This window comes from Malania oleifera, chromosome 3 (genome assembly GCF_029873635.1).
Source record: "Malania oleifera isolate guangnan ecotype guangnan chromosome 3, ASM2987363v1, whole genome shotgun sequence".
Lineage (NCBI taxonomy): Eukaryota > Viridiplantae > Streptophyta > Magnoliopsida > Santalales > Ximeniaceae > Malania > Malania oleifera.
Window position 1 is genome coordinate 71,802,124 of NC_080419.1, and position 17,856 is coordinate 71,819,979.

The following is a 17,856-nucleotide window of genomic DNA, read 5'->3' on the forward strand; positions in this document are numbered from 1 at the left end:
AATTACTACTACTCAAAATGTTTTGTATGTTATAGCATCTTGAAAGTCTTTCCTTTGAAATGTATTTTTCACACAAGTATTGCATTTCTGATGAATATGTGTCTACATTTTCCTCCAGAAGTTCCCATGTGCTATATATTGTTGATGAATCTTATCGGCCTTCTATTTTTGGCTTTTGTTAGTGTTATCTAAGTCAATTGTCACGTGAAATATGTTTGTAAACCTCATAAACTAATAATTAATTAAGTTGCCGCTCGTCCTCTTAAACAGGTGGTATTGCTGAGACTCCTTGTCCTTTCAAATGCATTTCAGACAGATATCACATGCCACACTGTTATACAGCTCTTGAAGAGTTGATATACACATTTGGTGGGCCTTGGTTATTTGGTCTTCTTCTCCTTGGCCTCCTCATCCTGTTAGCTCTAGTGCTTAGTGTTGCACGAATTAAATTTGTTGGAGTTGATGAATTGCCAGGCCCAGCTCCGACTCAACATGGTTCTCAAATAGATCACTCCTTCCCTTTCCTGGAGTCCCTGAATGAGGTGTTCTTCCAGAAGTTCTTGCATTTGAAACAGATCAATGTGCCGATTTGTGTGCTAGTCTTCTTTTGTCTTTTTAACTCTGGAGGTCATGATGGTTCCATCTATTTTCAGGTTCTGGAAACAAACAGAGCTGAGGAGTCCCAGAGTCATGTGCATAGGATGTATTTTATGGGTCCTAATACTTTCAGTGAACCTTGGCATCTTCCTCACACTCCTCCAGAACAAGTGAAAGAGATTGTGTAAGCTTTTTGTCATATTTTGTCAAGTTGTGATGCATCATCGTCACCAGTAGGCTTTTTTTCCATCATAAGCAACAGTTTATAATGTTTTTTTCCTTTTATGACCTGGCAGATATGAGGGTGCATTCAATGGCTTTGTGGATGAGATTAATGCAATAGCCGCTTATCAGTGGTGGGAGGGATCAATGTATAGCATTCTTTCTGTTCTTGCATATCCACTCGCATGGTCTTGGCAACAATGGCGACGGAAGATCAAATTACAACGGCTACGTGAATTTGTTAGATCAGAATATGACCATGCTTGCTTACGTTCTTGCCGTTCTCGTGCTCTATATGAAGGGCTTAAGGTTTGTTTCTTCTGTAACTTCTGGTCAAATTGGTTATCCAGAAATTAGTAATATAATTAACAGCTTTATTGTATGTAAGAAGAGTAGTATTTTTATGGCCTTATTATTATTATTATTATTTTTATTATCTTGTGCAGTGTTTATTTATATTTTACTTGTGGCTTGTGATTGATATCATTTTAAATGGCTAATGGGTGACATCGGAAGGATGGGGTGCATCTACCCCAACACTTTATTGTTCATATGATATATTGGAGTTTGGATGAGGAAAAATTACACTATGGTTTTAAATTGCGGTTGCGGGTAACGTCGCGTAATGGTTGAGGGATTCGGGAAATGCGGGTGTTACGTAACAGGAAGCTTGCGTAACGGTTGTGAATTTTTTTCATGAATGCACAATCATGCCAAAATTGAAAAATAAGCATGAAATCCGTTAATACATGATTTTTAATAAATTTTGACTACTTTTATTTAACCTACAAATGCTTTTTAATAGGCAACATGATTTTTATATTAATTTTAGTGCCCTGTTTACAAAAAATTTATATTTTTTTATAGTTGCATACTTTAATGGGTATAAAAATGTAGAAATGTAATTAAAGTGAAGAATCAATTAATTAAAGACATAAAATTACTAAAAATGAGTCATTACTCAATATACACATACATGAAGTTGAAAAATGATTAGTATAGTTGAATATATGATAGAATTTTACAAATTTATAACATAACTTACATCACCACCAAAAAGAATGATGTGGCGGGTCTTCATAATTTGCATCTTTGTACTGAGATTGGGATTGGGAATTATCTCTCTACCCTTGTGGAAATACATAGCTGAATATACGTGTGTTTACGTTATTTTGTTGTTGCTCCTGAAAATCTACTGGTGGTGAAAATCCAACTGATATAGGAGGCGCATAATCTCCCCCTTGACCATTTCCTGAATAATATCCATAAGTTGGGGTTGGGTCTGGCTATTAGTAGTGTGTTGAAGAAAACTCACTAGATCCTGACCACTAGTATAAAGATGAGACGCATAATATGGATCATAGTGTTGAGGTGGTGGATATGCTAGATGAGATCCATATGATTGTGATAATGAATCATCTAAACCAAAGTCGTCAAAACTACGAACTGCACCATATGAATCTTTAGCAGGATCATGATCTCGGTGACGGTTATTTCTTCTAGTTTGTGCACCATGACTCCCACTAGGGCCACCACCAGTAGCACTCTTCCTGGGTTGTGAAGATTGGTACTCTAGAGGAATACCGAAGTCATAATTTTTGGGTATATCGTGCAGTCCATAACGACTAGAAGGATATGTATCCCTTACAAATGATGTCCCTTTGTCATAATCATATTCTACACCTCCACCACCACTACCACTATCACCCCCAGCCCCAGCCCCAGGCCTAGCACCAGCACCACTACCACCATCATCATCACTTGGTGGGCTCAAATCACTTAGTGTACGTTTAGGGCTTGAACTTGAATCATGCATGTTTATTGGTGGTTGATTTCCTCCTTTTGTAGTACCACCAACCTCTTCATCTAACCAATTTGAGTGTTCTTGATCATTGATTAATGGTGCCTCTCTCTCCTCTAACCGTAGTTTGAGAGGATCGTCTTCTTTGAAAATATAGTCCAAATTGATAGGGTTGAAACTATCTTCAATTTCCTATTGGCTTCTTCTCATTGTATGTCTTAACTTTAACGTCATGTTGTAATGTACGCAAACAAGTTTTTGTAGTCTCATGTACTTTTAGTATTTCTTGTTTTCGTATGGATGAGGCTAACCAATTACGCTCATAGTTCGAAGCTGATGTGGTCTGGCTAAGAACTTTGATTGCTATTCTTTGAAGCTCAGGAGCACACATGCCATAATGAATCCACCATTCAATTGCATGAATAATTAAAAAGAATTTTATATCAGTATAGTGTATTTTTTAAAAGTCAAATTTGAACATAAAAATGACAAAATAGATCCATTCATTCATTATTTAGCCAATGGGGTTCCAAATGTCTCTTGCCTATCCCGATACAACAACTAAAACAGGATGATTGTGAAGTATAATTAATTAATTAAATATATTAATATATATATATATATATATATATATATATATATATTCTAGAAAGTATGATAGAATATTGAACTAGTTCATTATTCAATTCAATAGGACCAATACTTGATTAATAGCTCGAATTTGAGTATCTATATTAGGTACCAACTTTTTTATGACTTTTTTAATCCCATCCATGACTTCTCTTACAACTTTAGGAGAGGGTGGGGTACCATAAAGAAATTGGGATTAAAAAAATTCCTAAAATTAAATTTACAAACATATTAATCAATAATAGTGTTTTATTGCAACTATGCATAATTTAAAAGTTAAAATAATAAGAAATTGTATTTTATTTACACTTACCAACAACATGCAAATCTTAGTGCAATTGAAAACTCCACTAGTTGTCAATAATTTTCCAATTGTCTTTGTAGAATCAACAATCTTTTTGAATAGCCAACTTCACCCTATCAATTGCCTCATATATAAAACCCATGGTTTTTCACCATGAGTCAATTTAAGAACTTTCTCCAAGGGTTTCTTTACTTTAATTATATTGGAAGTCTTTTACCAAAACTCTTTCCCTAAGATAATCTTCTTCGCATCATATGCTGGGCTTGATTTTTTCATCCCAAATCTTGAGTTTTTCCAAGCATTAGATGTGAACATTTCCTCCAATGCTTGTTTATGCCTAACAATAGTCTCCAAGGCAATAAAGTTGGTAAATCGAGTGATGGCAGGCGAAACAACTCTCGATTATTTGTGAATTTCTTCATGAAATTCACTGTTCATGTGTGGCTGTAAATAAAAAAAGGTTATTGTTGTTGCATCTTCCAAAACCTTCTTCACGTTAATTTTCTTACCAATATCTTCAAGAATAAGGTTTATGCAATGAGCTGCACAACTACCTAGTAGAGATTGGGTCTCTTCTGCATTAATAATTTCCCTCTGCCTTCATTGCAGCTTCATTATCAGTAACTACTTGGACAACATTCTCCTCTTCAATTTTTTCAACCACCTCGTCTATTAATCTGAAATGAAATCATTGATTTAATGATTACTTCTACGTAATTAAAAATATACAAGTCCATAATACAAGAAACAAACTTGAAGGGATGGATGACACAAACATGCATGCCACTGGTAAAGAGAAACATTATAAGTAGAAATTGAGGAAGTGGTATGTCTTGCCATGGACTGGGATTGTTCTTAATATAGTGGATAAAAAAGATGGAAGGGCTGTCATTGATAATGAATATTGGTTAAAAAGATTCTCTAAATTTAAACCTCTTTGAGTTCATATCTTTTGGAATGAACGAGCAAAAGAAGATATATAATATTTCATTTCCTGATACTCTTACTCCAAATAAACTTCAGATACCTCATAGGGTGATGGACCCTTCACCCCCTTTCCAACCTTTGCAGCAACATCAAGCATAGACTGCATAAATGGAAAGTTAACTACATTTTCTGAAATCCGATTATAAATTAGGAATTTACCTACTGCTTTTCCTAATTTACTTCTTAAACCTCTCAGTACCTATTGTTTATTTTTGGCATTTTTGCACTTTTGCTTCTTTCTAAAATAGGATCCATTGCCCTTAGTCTAGCTTTAGGGGCATTGGGATTGATCCATTGTCGTCCACTACCTCCAGCTTCTCGAACACTATAAGATTGGTCTCTACTGAGACCATTGGCACCACCATTGCCAGAGCCACCTTCCTCTTCATAAATATTACCCCCTCCAGTTGTTCTTGCTCAAAATCGCTGTCTCTCTTCCCATTGTTGCTGTGATCGTATGCTTTCTTGTCGTAAAATCTCATTCTTTCTTCTTTAGAGTCTTCTTCATCGCTCAAATTCTCAAAATCACCTCTAATTTGAGCTTTCGCTTCTTTTTGCCTTTTTATTTCATCTCTTTTCTTTTCAGCATATTGTTGTAGATGTTTCATCATTTGTTCTCTTACTCATGTGGTTACATTCAAACATCCAATCCAACCACTTGACCTTTTTTATGTGCCAAGCGTTGTTTCAAGCGTATAATACCGCCTTTAATTATCTTCGCACACAACTTGCATATAATAATATGTCTATTACCGTCCACTGGAGTACCAAAATGCCATCCAATGTCCTCACTGGGTAAGTTGTCATTTCCTTTCTCACGTGGCATCTTGATAGACTTGATTTGATGATCTCTAGACAACACACATAGAAAAAACAAAGTTACAGTTGTTATAAAAAAATGAAAATAAGATATAATATAATTAGTAAGTACAATTGGGGGCAGTAGGAGGGATAGGAGTAAACCTAAAATAACTTGGCAGGAGATAGTGAGTAAAGATTTAATATCCCTGAATTTGTCAAAAGAAATGATCCATGATCGCATAAATTAACGGAAATAGATTCATATAGCCGATCCCACCTAATGGGACTTAAGGTTTGGTTTTGTTGTTGTTGTTGCATAATTAGTAAGTACTAAATAGTCCTCCTAATTTTAAATATTTATTACATAAAAATAAAATATAATCTTTGATTAAAAATAATAAGTAGTGTTTATTTAAAATTTTTAAACAAATAAAAATTTAAAATATTAGATATTTCATCTATTAATAAAATAAGTCATAAAATAATTTTTTATTATTATTTATGTACCATATATTTATTTTAAGACCATTAAATTTATTTCTCAAATCTTAGCAATTAGTAATTTAGGATTTTAGGTAAACCTCATATAATATATAATATATAAATAAAGCTAAACTTGATATATAATATATAAATAATATGATATATAAATAACTAAAACAATATATAATATATAAATAAAGCTAAACTTGATATAATATATAAACAATATAATATATAAATTATATACTAGTTTAAGATTTAAGTAAACAAGAAGAGAAAAAAAAAACAAATAGGAACCTGAAGAGTTAAGATTCAAGAGTGAGAGAGACGGAGGGTGCTAGAGGAGTTTCGATGAGTCCACTCCAAGACTCAAAGTCTCAAACTCTCAAAGACTAGAAGGGAGATGGGGCTGGTGGTGACTCATGGAGCTGCTGCAGGGCTAGCGGCGACTCGCGGAACTCCTGCAAGGCTGGGGGCAACTCGCAGAGCTGCTGCAAGGCTGGCCTGCTACTGCCGAACAGGCTAGGACAAAGCTTCAAGCCTTCGACTGCTTGCGGGGGGGCGGGGGCGGGGGCGGGGAGTCTAAGCCTTCAACTGTTCGACCGCTTGAGGAGGGCAGATCTTAGCCTTCAAAGTCAAAGAAATTGGAGAAATGGAGGAGGGCGAGTGCTGGCCGACTGCAACGAAGGGTCCTTATTCTTCAGCTTCCAACAACAAATTGAAGGTACGATTTCTTGATTTCAGTCTTTGGAATGGTAGATCTGCTAAGGATGGGTGGTTGGGAGAGGAGGAAAGCAGTGAATCATGAGAAAGTTGGGTGGATTTGAAGGAGACAAGAGTAATCGGAGTGTCGGCCAGCGTAACGGACTGTAATGCAGTCTAACAGATCGTAACGGCTGTTATGGGCTATTACAGCGGTGAATTCCCTCCCCCCCCTGGGGGGCGGGAATGTCGGCCTGCAACGGTTTCAACCTCCCCATTTTCCGTTACATAACAGCCATTACGTAGTGTAATGGCTGTTATTTAAAACCATGAATTACACTTTTGGGGTTATCAAAATTTCAATTTCAACAGTGGAATAAATCAACTCTTTGAGACAATTGCGAACTCTTTTGTCCCATTTAAGAATGGGAAATATATAGGTCATTAGCTGAGTGCGTAGATGACCCAGGTTAGTAATGGAGTATGACATAAGTCTGAGTCACCGATTCAATTCCATCTAACACCTCTTTTGGCCCGAGAAATCTTAGTAGGAGATGTAGGTCAGTCAATTCACTTCTTCAACTGCTAATAAGAAGAGTATGTTTCGTTATTCACACAATTGGCCAATTTGTCACTGGCTGTCAGATTGCAAATAGCAAGGTTTCAATTTGGATGTATTTGACTCACAATATTTCGTTATTGTCACACATTTCCCCAATTTTTCAATGGTTGTTAGATTGCTAATGTAGGACTAATTTTCATTTTCCTTTGTCAGTTTTCAAAGCAAAACAAAAATGTGTTTTCCACCCATCCAATATTTGTACAGAAATGCTATATAACATTGAGAAGTCTTTTCCGGAAATTGTTGGAAAAATGGAAGACGAGGATGTATGTGTAAGGTTTTGGAGAACTGAAAATGGAAAATAAAAACGTTGTCCACAGGTGAACGGATTCTAATATTTCCCACAAAAATTACCCTCCATATGTCCATAGTCTCATTCAAATTTAGGGTTTTTTTGATTCTGTGATAAGCCTCAAATTGAGGGCAAACATTGTTTTTCATTGGCGAAATTGGATGACCATTATTACAAGACATTTTGATTATGACATTGAGGCATTGATTAGGCTATCAAACACCAATCCTATGGTGCGTGTTATTTCATCAATTTACAATCAATGTGTTATTTTTTTTTTCAATTTGGACTTTGAATATGGACTCTCTGGGGTTTCTGTTTGATTTATTGGGATTCAGTTCGCTGTTTTTTGCTTTTCTTTTAAATTTTTTTGTTTTTTGGGGTGGGGTTGTTGTATGATTAGGGTTCTGTTGTGGTTGTTGCTCCTATTAATTCATTGTTGCTTTGCATTGATGGTCTCAAATGCATGTGAGAGTGGGGAAAATGGTAAGAGTGTTGGTTCTGAATGCATTTGTACATGATGATTCGTTGTGTGTGTGTGTGTTTTTTTTTGTTTTTTTTGGTTTTTTGTCTAGATCCCTATATATTTGTGGTGATGTGTAGGCTGGGAGAATGCTGTGTGGACCATAAAGTGTATATCATGTGGGTATATTTGTCCATGCAGTATGGGTGGATCCTAGGGTGGAAGAATTGAGTAATTTGATTACTAGGACTTGCAAGACATGTCACTCATCTAGCTGCACAGAATGTTTGGAAAGCGCAGGGATAAGTACGTGGTCAAGTTTTGGCATAAGTATGACCAGGTTTAAGAGATTGGTTAGGTCTCTATGACATGACAGATATATCTTTTGAGTGGAATCATGTAAGTGCAGTATAGCACAAAGAGGAATCATATTTTTGTAGTTCTTTCATTTTCTTTACTCAGTTTATTTTATTTAGGTGATATTTATAAGATTCTAAGAAATATTATTTGGTTAACTAGTATTTTAATTTATTTTGGTTTCCAAGATTGGTTTTCTTGTTCCCCAAACGCTGAGCTTATATATAAAGGCTCCTATGCACTAGTTTTTAGGTAGTGGAATTGAAACTAATTGATGTTGTACTTTGGTCCAGTATCAAGAATATGGGGCATTGTCTGACAGTTTGAGATCAGCGATGGTGGTTTGCTTTATGAAGCAAACATGGACCTCGAGAAGGATGATTTCTTATTTGAAACCAACATTGACAGTGGGGTTGAATATGTTGGTATTAGGAAAAAACAAAAGTACTAGTGGAGCATGCAATGCTGATGAGATTTATGCCGATTCTGAAGAAATGGGGAGTATGATTGGCTTTGATTGTTCTAATGTGGATAGAAGAAAAGGTGGCCACAATGCAGTCAAAAATTTGATATGGAAGATGCAAAAATTAAGTTTGGGATGATTTCAGCGCTGGAAAGCATTTGAAAGAAGCTGTCATAGATTATGAAACCAAGAGAGAGAAGACAATTGAATATGTGAGGAATGATAATGCACCAGCTAGAGTTGTGTGTAGAATTGAAGGGCATGACTGGATCATATATGCTGTAAAGGTGCCTTGAGGACCAGCTTTGGGGGTTATAACAGTCCAAACATAGCTGTGCTCGGGTTTCCCTTAATAAAATTGTGAACTCCATATGGATTTCTGAGGCATATGTGGACAAGTCTAGGGAAAATCTGAATTCAGCAGTGAAGTTAAAATGAAGGTCATGACATGAATGAAAGCATTTGTATCTAGTTTTCAGGCTTACAGCTCTGAGAAGAAAGCAATTAAGTTGATTGAAGCAGCCAACTCTGTTAGTTAGCACAGTTGTAGGGTTACTTTGAGGTGGTTAGACGGGTTAACCTGGGGACAACAATGATCATGAACATATCTCAGTGGAAACAATCTTTCGAGAGGCTGGATGTTTGTCTTGCTGCTTGTAAGCAGGGGTTTAAGGCTTGGTAAAGACTTGTTATGCAAGTTGATATTGTCTCTTGATGTGGGTTCATGTTGATTAGTTATTGACCACAACAGGGATTGATTCAGACAATGGTTTGTCCCCCATTGCAAATCCATGCACTTCAACTAAGCAGGCTTGGACTTTCTTGCATTCTTATACAATGGCATCTGCTTGGACGGAGAAGGCCCTACAAAGCACAGTGGGTAGCTGCAACAGCTACAAGGTTGGATGAATTAACCCTTATAATAAAGGAATCCAAGGGGATTGTAGATAAACATTTGAGTGTGGCTTCAGGAAAATCCTCTAGTTTGTTCACGTTAGACCCATTTTAGTATGAATTACCTTTGTGAGAGCTTTAATAGCTTCATATTTGTTGCAAGAGGGAAACCTGCAAGGAACCTTATCATGGTTAGGAGACAAAAAATCAGGCAGAAGGAAAGAAAGTGGGAGGGTATAGGTCCTCAGATCAAGAGAAGTTTACTAAAGGACATGATGGATGTGGATCATTGGATTCCCGTGAAGTCAGATGAAATGTTACCAACTCTAGGGAATGCATGGTGATCAAAACACTTAGGTTTGAAGGTATGTTGTCTTCTTGTAGGAAATGAGAGTGGGATACCCAAAGAGAATGTCATTTTTGACCAGATGGATGAAGCATGAGCAGCCTTAGCATTATGTTTGTGAGTTTAACAAGATGTACACCCACTTGTAGATATATGGAACAGCCATAATCCCCTTGAATGGGCCACATTCGTGGCCTAAAACTTGCTTAACTTCATCACAGCCTCACAATATTGTAGGTGAGAAGGGATCCAAATGAGCTACCGGTTATCCACTCTCGTAGTTTAAAAAAAAAAAGTCGCTCCTTGAACCACATATAGTATGGTGGCAAGGGTCTCAATAAAAGGTCATGCAAGGCTATTGTGGATGTGGATGTGGGCAAGGGACTAAGCGGGAAGCAAGGTGGAGGCCTAGGTGTGCTAAAGGTTGAAATCCAACCTGGACATATGGATGTGGATCCAGTGATCATAGAGGATGTAAGGCCCCTACAGCAATCTCCAAGAGAAGAGCTTCCATAAGGGTTTTGTTGTTCATGTGTTAGTGGATTGTATTGAATCTGTAGTACTTATAATGATGTGATATTCTTCATGTGTGGATACACCCCAGTCAGCAGTGGATGGAGGGGCAGCCTTAGGTGGTGCAGCTTCTAGTAATTGCCAACACTGGTGGATCTGCCTCAATTTTCAAAAATGGGGAAGTACATTAGAATGTTGAGATTCTGCAACTCTGGGTCTGCTAGTGGTGCTGCTTCAAGCAGGGGGATCTGAACTTGTGTGTATTTGAATGTCATGTTTACTGCTCTGTTTATTGCTCTTTTCACTGTTTAAAGTGGATGCTACCACTTTGTGAAGCATATTTGGCATGGATGTTACTGTTTCGTGCTGCATTTGTGTAATTCTGCTATTGTTTGGTGTTATTTCTTGCACAATGCTGCTACTGTCTAGCTCTATTTTGATTTGGAATTAGGAAATGTATCCCTTTTTTTGTGCTGGGTTTGTGTAATTCTGCTACTGTTTGGTGTTATTTCTTGCACAATACTGCTACTGTCTAGCACTATTTTGATTTGGAATCAGGAATGCATCTCTTCTGCAATGTTTTGTACTTCAGTATCAAGCTTTCTCTTCGATATTTTGTCTGCAGTGTCCTGCAGTTTGTTGCTCTGTTCTATTCTAGCTATTGCAAATAGATACTTGTTGAACAAATTATGAAGCTGACACATTCTTCATTGCACTACATAAAACATGTCATCCTTACACACTACATAAAAAATGCATGCATGCATTGCACTGCAAATATATTAGATTACTAGGCACAATAGCACAACCCAACTTTCCTAAAACAGTAGCCTAAAATTGAAGCCCAATCTGCATTACCGTCAAATTTAGTGCTGAATAGACACGACTACTGACACTATCTAGACGGAAACAGCCATGCGACTAGCCATTTTTCTTTCCCCCTTTACCTCTCCAATTGTACTTCCATTCTTCTAATCCTTCAATGCAACCTAGGGATGATCATATTTGACCTTTCACACGTCTTTAGGTCATGCCATAGCTCCCACAACCATGAGGTATCTTTATTATACTCGAGTGTGTAAATTATTAATTCATTGAAACAACAGTGCATGCAACACCCACTGCACAAGGCTCCCATGTCATTGGGGGTCTGGAGAGGGTAAGATATACATTCTTTCCTCCATACTAGGAGAGATTGTCCGTCATCTCTGACCTTCAGGACAGTCCATGGAGTTTGCAGGGGCAGCTTGTATCTGCTGTGACATTGGACCACACCAAGTACCCTGTTATTAATGCTATAAAAAATGTCTAAGGTCTCTTTCCCAGGTCTTTCCCTCTTTTCTGCATATTCTCTCTCTCTCTCTCTCTCTCTCTCTCTCACAGATGAAGGCCCACTTCCTTTCCTTCTTATCTCTCCCTTCCTCTCCCAGTTCTCTGCTATTGTGAGGCTGTTATAATGAAACAGTAGGAATGCGGGGAACTAATTTGACAGGACTTCCAAACGTTAGGGGATCAAAAGTGTAATTTTCCCTTTGGATATTTGTCCCTTATACTTTCTCTTATGTAACAAAGGATTGTTTTGGGGGGCGTTTGTGAGAGTTTTGCCATGTTTGTGCCCACTTAAATGATTTTCTGTTTCATATGATGCAGCATTCATATGCATGCAATGAGGTGAGTGTAATCAAGCTGATGAAACTTGTACTGGTTGGGATGCTGGCACATGTGATGTGCATCATCAACAGGAGATTATTGGGCATGTTTCTCCAGTTGTTTTTTCAGGAGTCTTACAAGTTGGAGGTGGTAGATGGCCTTCTTGTTAGGAGTATTTGGGATTTCAGGTTTAAGGACTGGGTGTTCCTAGCTTCTATTGGTTCCTTGGGGATGTTGTGGTGATTTGGAACCTTTGGGCTGCTTGTGAATTCAATGTTAGGATCTTTTTCTGTGTCTGTTCTTTTAGATGTCAAGGGTCAGGGATAGTTGTGGTTCGCCTCCTTGTATGGTCATAATTGCCCTTGTTTGAGGGGTTTTATTTAAGATGAGCTAACTGCAGTTTATGGTTCGTGTTTTCCAAATCGGTTCCTAGGAGGTGATTTATTGTTATTAGATTCACTGACGAAAAATTGGGAGGTTCTAGAATTACTTCTAGCATGTGGGACTTTGACTTGTTTATCAGGGAGTAATTCTAGCATGAGGGGCTTTGACTTGTTTATCAGGAAGTGTGACTTGCGGGATATTCCTCTTTTTAATGCCCAATTCACTTGGCTTGCTGATGGCGTTAGGCTTGTTGCTACTAGGATTGATAGGTTTTCATTCACTACAGTGTGGGAGGATGCATTCCTTTGTTGAACTCAAGTAGTATGTCCTAGAGTGGTCTCTGATAATTGTCCTTTAGTTCTTTAGTCTCACCCTTTGATGTCGGGTGCACTGTGTTTAGGTTTGAGAATGTGGTTAGCCTACTTGGATTTTTAGGGGTTGGCTACAGATTGGTGTTTTTGGGGGGGGGGGGGGGGGGGTGAGGTAATATGTAATGTTGGGAATGGTTCTGTTTTATGAGGAGATTGAAATTTTCGAAAGAAAAATTTAAAATCTGGAACATAGAGGTTTTTTGTGATTACAATCTAGAAAAAGCGGTTATAAGCTGAGCCAAATTCATCCTTGACTTCTGCCTCCAGCTCTTATCTTCCCTCAGAAGAAGTTCAAACTCATTAGTCAACTGAGGTCTACCAACTTCTTCTGAGAGAGGCCCCACATCTGTTAAACCATCTTACACAGCATATTAGTTTATTAGATTTGTCTTGTAATTATTATCTTTTCTTTTAGATGTTATCCTTTTTGTAGTGGGAGGATCTAGTGTTCTACATTCTTTATTTTTTTCCTTTGCTCTACTCCTTTCTTCCTTAAACATAATGCTTTGTTGATCAAGTTTTATTTTTTATTTTTTATTTTTCTTGCTATACACATCTCTTATCACCACAACATCAGTCTCTGCACAAAAAGAAAATAAAAATCAAGAAAATAAGTACAGCAAACATAATACAAGAAGAAGTCTATTTGAGGATCCTACCTGATACTCTCTTGCTGTGCAACTATTTGATGTTTAACATGTTCCTCCTGAATATGTGCTTTTAGAGCTGAAACTTTTGATATGTTTATGATGCATCTCTCTTCCAACCCTTACTGGCAAACTCAACAAAAAATAAGTAATTTTCATGACAAGGTTTATTGTCTGTTTTATTTTCTGTATTATTGTAGGTTGCAGCGACTTCTGATCTAATGCTTGCATATGTAGACTTCTTTCTTGGTGGTGATGAAAAGAGAACTGATCTTCCTCTTCGTCTTCATCAAAGATTCCCCATCTCTCTACTTTTTGGGGGTGATGGAAGTTACATGGCTCCTTTCTCTCTTCACAATGATAATATTCTCACTAGCCTTATGAGTCAGGTTAGAGAGATTCTTTTTTTTTTTTTCCTGCACGAACCTCAAAAATGTATGATGTGTCCTATGGAACTCTGTTGATTGTTATGCTTCTCTTATTCAGTCAGTCCCTCCTACAACTTGGTATCGATTGGTGGCTGGTTTGAATGCACATTTGCGCTTGGTTCGTTGTGGACGCCTAAGAGTAACATTTCGGCCTGTTCTTAGATGGCTTGAAACTCATGCCAATCCTGCTTTGAGGATCCATGGTGTGCGAGTTGAGCTTGCCTGGTTTCAGGCTACAGCTTGTGGTTACTGTCAATATGGACTTTTGTTGTCTGCTTTCGAAGAAATTGAGCAAACATGCACTGGAAGCACTGATGCTACTGTACAAACTGTGCAAGAGTCTCGGTAATAGTTATATTTCTTTTGCTGTCAACTGAGAGTCTTCTACGTTCTGTTTTAATTTATCCATATTCTTGTCATGTCTACTTGTATTCCCTTGAGTACCCATTATACTAAGTTTCTCATTTACGGTAAGTCGTATACTTGGAGTTCATACCATTCTACGGTGTGTTGTATCTTGGCATGTCATGAAGATGCTGCAACCATAGTTTTCAAGGAATAGAAAATCAAATCATAAGATCTGGTACAAATTCTTAAAATCAATTGTTAATAACTTGTATTGTAAAACAAATAAAATAGGTTTAAAAACGAGTTGCAAATGCACTATAACCTATACTTTTTCTGATGTGGGTGCCAATACTAAGTTTCTCATTTACAGTATATCATATTCTAGGAGGTCATACCATTCTACAGTGTGTTGTATCTTGGCATGTCATGAAGATACTTGCTGCAACCATAGTTTTCAAACTGAATCATGAATTGAAATCATAAATTTTGAAATCAAGGAATAGAAAATCAAATCATAAGATCTGGTCAAATTCTCAATCATTTGTTAATAACTTATATTGTAAAACAAATAAAGTAGGTATAATAAGGAGTTGCAAATGCACTATAACCTATACTTTCTGATGTGTGTGTGAATACGCTTCAGAACATCACAAATTGGTGTCTATTGAAAGCTCCATAATTTGGATACAGTAATGTTAGATAAATATGCCATATACTTTTGTTTTATATCTCTCTCTCACACACTGTACAAGGACTGATGGCATGTACAAGGATGATAGATTAGTGTGAATTTAGGAAAAAATTGTGGCAACCTGGAGAGAGACTGCTGGAAGCTTTCCACAGTGATGCTTCATTGCAAGTGTATAATTTTGTTTGTTTGTCTTTTTTTTTTTTTTTTTTTCCTATTGTTTCTTTATGTATTTGCAGTGCAAGTAGCATTCCGAGGGAAAATCCATATAGTTTTCTGAGAAAGGAAACACTCTTAGATCAAGCCCAGAGAAGTAATGAAAATGTTGTGCGGCGGAAAAGGGCATACGGAGGGATTTTAGACTCTAACAGCTTACAAATGCTCGAAGAAAAAAGAGAGATTTTTTACCCCATCTCTTTTATAGTTCACAACACCAAACCCGTTGGTCACCAGGTACTTTTCTCAAGCATAACACAGGCCATTGGAATTTATCTTGGGTGCAGATTTAGATGGATCTCTCTCCCTCCCCTTATTTCCCTCTCTCATGAAGTGTGTGTCCAAATGCAGGATCTTGTTGGTTTGGTCATCTCAATGCTACTTTTAGGAGATTTTAGCTTAGTATTGCTTACTTTGCTACAGTTATATTCCATTTCATTGGCGGACGTCTTCCTGGTTTTGTCCATCTTACCTCTTGGCATTCTACTTCCCTTCCCTGCTGGTATCAATGCTTTGTTCAGTCATGGACCTAGGCGCTCTGCAGGTCTTGCACGTGTCTATGCCCTGTGGAACATTACATCATTAATTAATGTTGTAAGTTGCAAAAACTCGTCTGCTGGGTTGTGGTCTTGATGGGGTTGTTTTTAATTCACTCCTGTTTTCTGTCCTCTTAACTTGCTTATGTGTGTGCCTTTCGATTGCTGAGGATGCTCAAAAAGAACAGGCATGGCTGTGGCTGGTGCCTAGCTTTCGGCATCTTTTTGTTGGTCATCTCAGCAACCAAATGAACTATTATTAGTCCTTCCAATTAAACTCATGATTACCTTCTTTAGTTGCTTTTAAATGCAGTGTGTAAATATTTTCCAATGCTTTGGTTCTGTCGTAGGTGGTGGCATTTATTTGTGGATATGTTCACTATAGTGCCCAGTCATCATCTAGTAAGAAGCTTCCCAACTTTCAGACGTGGAGTTTCAGCATGTGAGATCATACAGCTGCTGAGTTTTTCCTTTTAAAAGAATAATAATTCTATGAAACTTAGTTGCAGCAGCTAATATGCCCTGGGATTTCTTTGTTGGTGCAGGGATGAAAGTGAATGGTGGATTTTTCCTACTGGATTGGTTGTGTGTAAATTTATCCAATCCCGACTTATCAATTGGCATGTTGCAAATCTTGAGATTCATGATCGATCTTTGTATAGTAACGACTTCGAGCTGTTCTGGCAGTCATGAGATCGTTCGCTCCCCAAGTCAACGTGTTCTTTTTGTTTTTGATTTTTGTTTTACTTTACCCTCTTTTTTGTATGTTGTTTTTTGAATGTAGTGTAGGTGAGTGACACACACAAGCACCGTAAAGAAAAAGCAAAATGATAAAGAAATATAGAGGCATTCCTTCCCTGTAATTCCTTTTTGAACATGTGCAGCCATAGTTTGTCTTCTAATGTAAATATCAATTGGGGTATTCCCCTGCTTTTAAGCAGTTGTGTTCCCTCTTCGTTCAATTCCCCTCTGCTTGTTTTCCGTCTGGCTTTATTTATTTATTTATTTTTGCATTAAGGAAGCAAAATCTGGGTTTAAATTGTCATATGGGTAATAATTATTCTCAAATTTCATTATAGAAATGTCTATTTTTTTTTTCTTATTTCGAAGTTACTGGTTGAAAAATTTATATTTTATTTGAAAATATTGAATTTTTTTAGAAAACCCTTTGCAAGAGCAAAGCTTTGAAAACAAGTTAGAAGTTAGAAAACTCAATACTTCAGAGGTGATTACTTTGAAAAAGCAAAGTTATTTTTTTTTAATTTTAACTTTGAAAGTCAAGAGGCAACATCTGAAAAATGCGTAGAAACCACATCTTCAATTGATTATTTAAAAAAAAAATGAAAAGAACCATAAAACTAGATTTGACTATAGTGTGTTTTGACTGATCAACATTACTGAAATGTTATTAAAAGAAAAAAAGAAAAACACCAAAATTTGGCCTCTGGATTGGGCACTCAATCAATCACGACTAAGGCTGGTAAACCATAGAGTTCAAGGGTTAGTCAAATGTGCCTAAGGTTAGTCTATTGCCTGGAGGCTTTCTTACTTTTTCCTTTCAATTTTGCATTTTGATGGTTCTAATGTCTAAATCTTATCTTCTCCTATCTTTAAATGATATGTTGATTTGGAATTGGAACATACATACATAGAAATGAATGATTATTTTTTTTTATTATCAAATATTCAAATTTTAAAATATGGAATGCCAAAACCAAATATTGCTTGGCATAGTCCTTCTCACTACATTAAAGACTCACAAAAAAGTATTGATATACTAAAAAATTACATGATACAAACTCACTTCACGATACCATATATGATTTTGTGTAAAACAATGGTGAAACTCGAAAATAAATCAAAATACGGTGATAGAACAGACTTGAAGATGTGCAACAATGTCTTTCAAGTGGGAGATTCACTCTTTTAAGTATTCACACCCAAAAGAACGCAAGAAAAAGAAGAAATATTGATGCAATCTCCTCAAAACTTTTTCCAAAAACCCCAAAGGACTCGAACTTTTTGTATTTTTCCCCTTATCCCTACTTGGACACGCAAGAAATGGTCCATGGATGATCTATATGGTCGAGGGAAATGGGAATTAGAGATTT

The 17,856-nt window shown here is 36.9% G+C and overlaps 1 protein-coding gene across 1 annotated transcript in view; it reads left to right on the forward strand.

The window, feature by feature from the left end:
• LOC131152008 (uncharacterized) overlaps positions 1–16,707 on the forward strand; it is a 77,966-nt gene extending 61,259 nt beyond the window's left edge. The window contains exons 14-22 of the mRNA XM_058103561.1: positions 271–542; positions 654–781; positions 894–1,128; positions 13,730–13,918; positions 14,016–14,302; positions 15,233–15,446; positions 15,561–15,803; positions 16,096–16,187; positions 16,291–16,707. Coding sequence (XP_057959544.1) covers positions 271–542; positions 654–781; positions 894–1,128; positions 13,730–13,918; positions 14,016–14,302; positions 15,233–15,446; positions 15,561–15,803; positions 16,096–16,187; positions 16,291–16,438 — 1,808 coding nt within the window. The 3' untranslated portion in view covers positions 16,439–16,707. The remainder of the gene's footprint in view (positions 1–270; positions 543–653; positions 782–893; positions 1,129–13,729; positions 13,919–14,015; positions 14,303–15,232; positions 15,447–15,560; positions 15,804–16,095; positions 16,188–16,290) is intronic.
• The last annotated feature ends 1,149 nt before the right edge of the window (positions 16,708–17,856 follow it).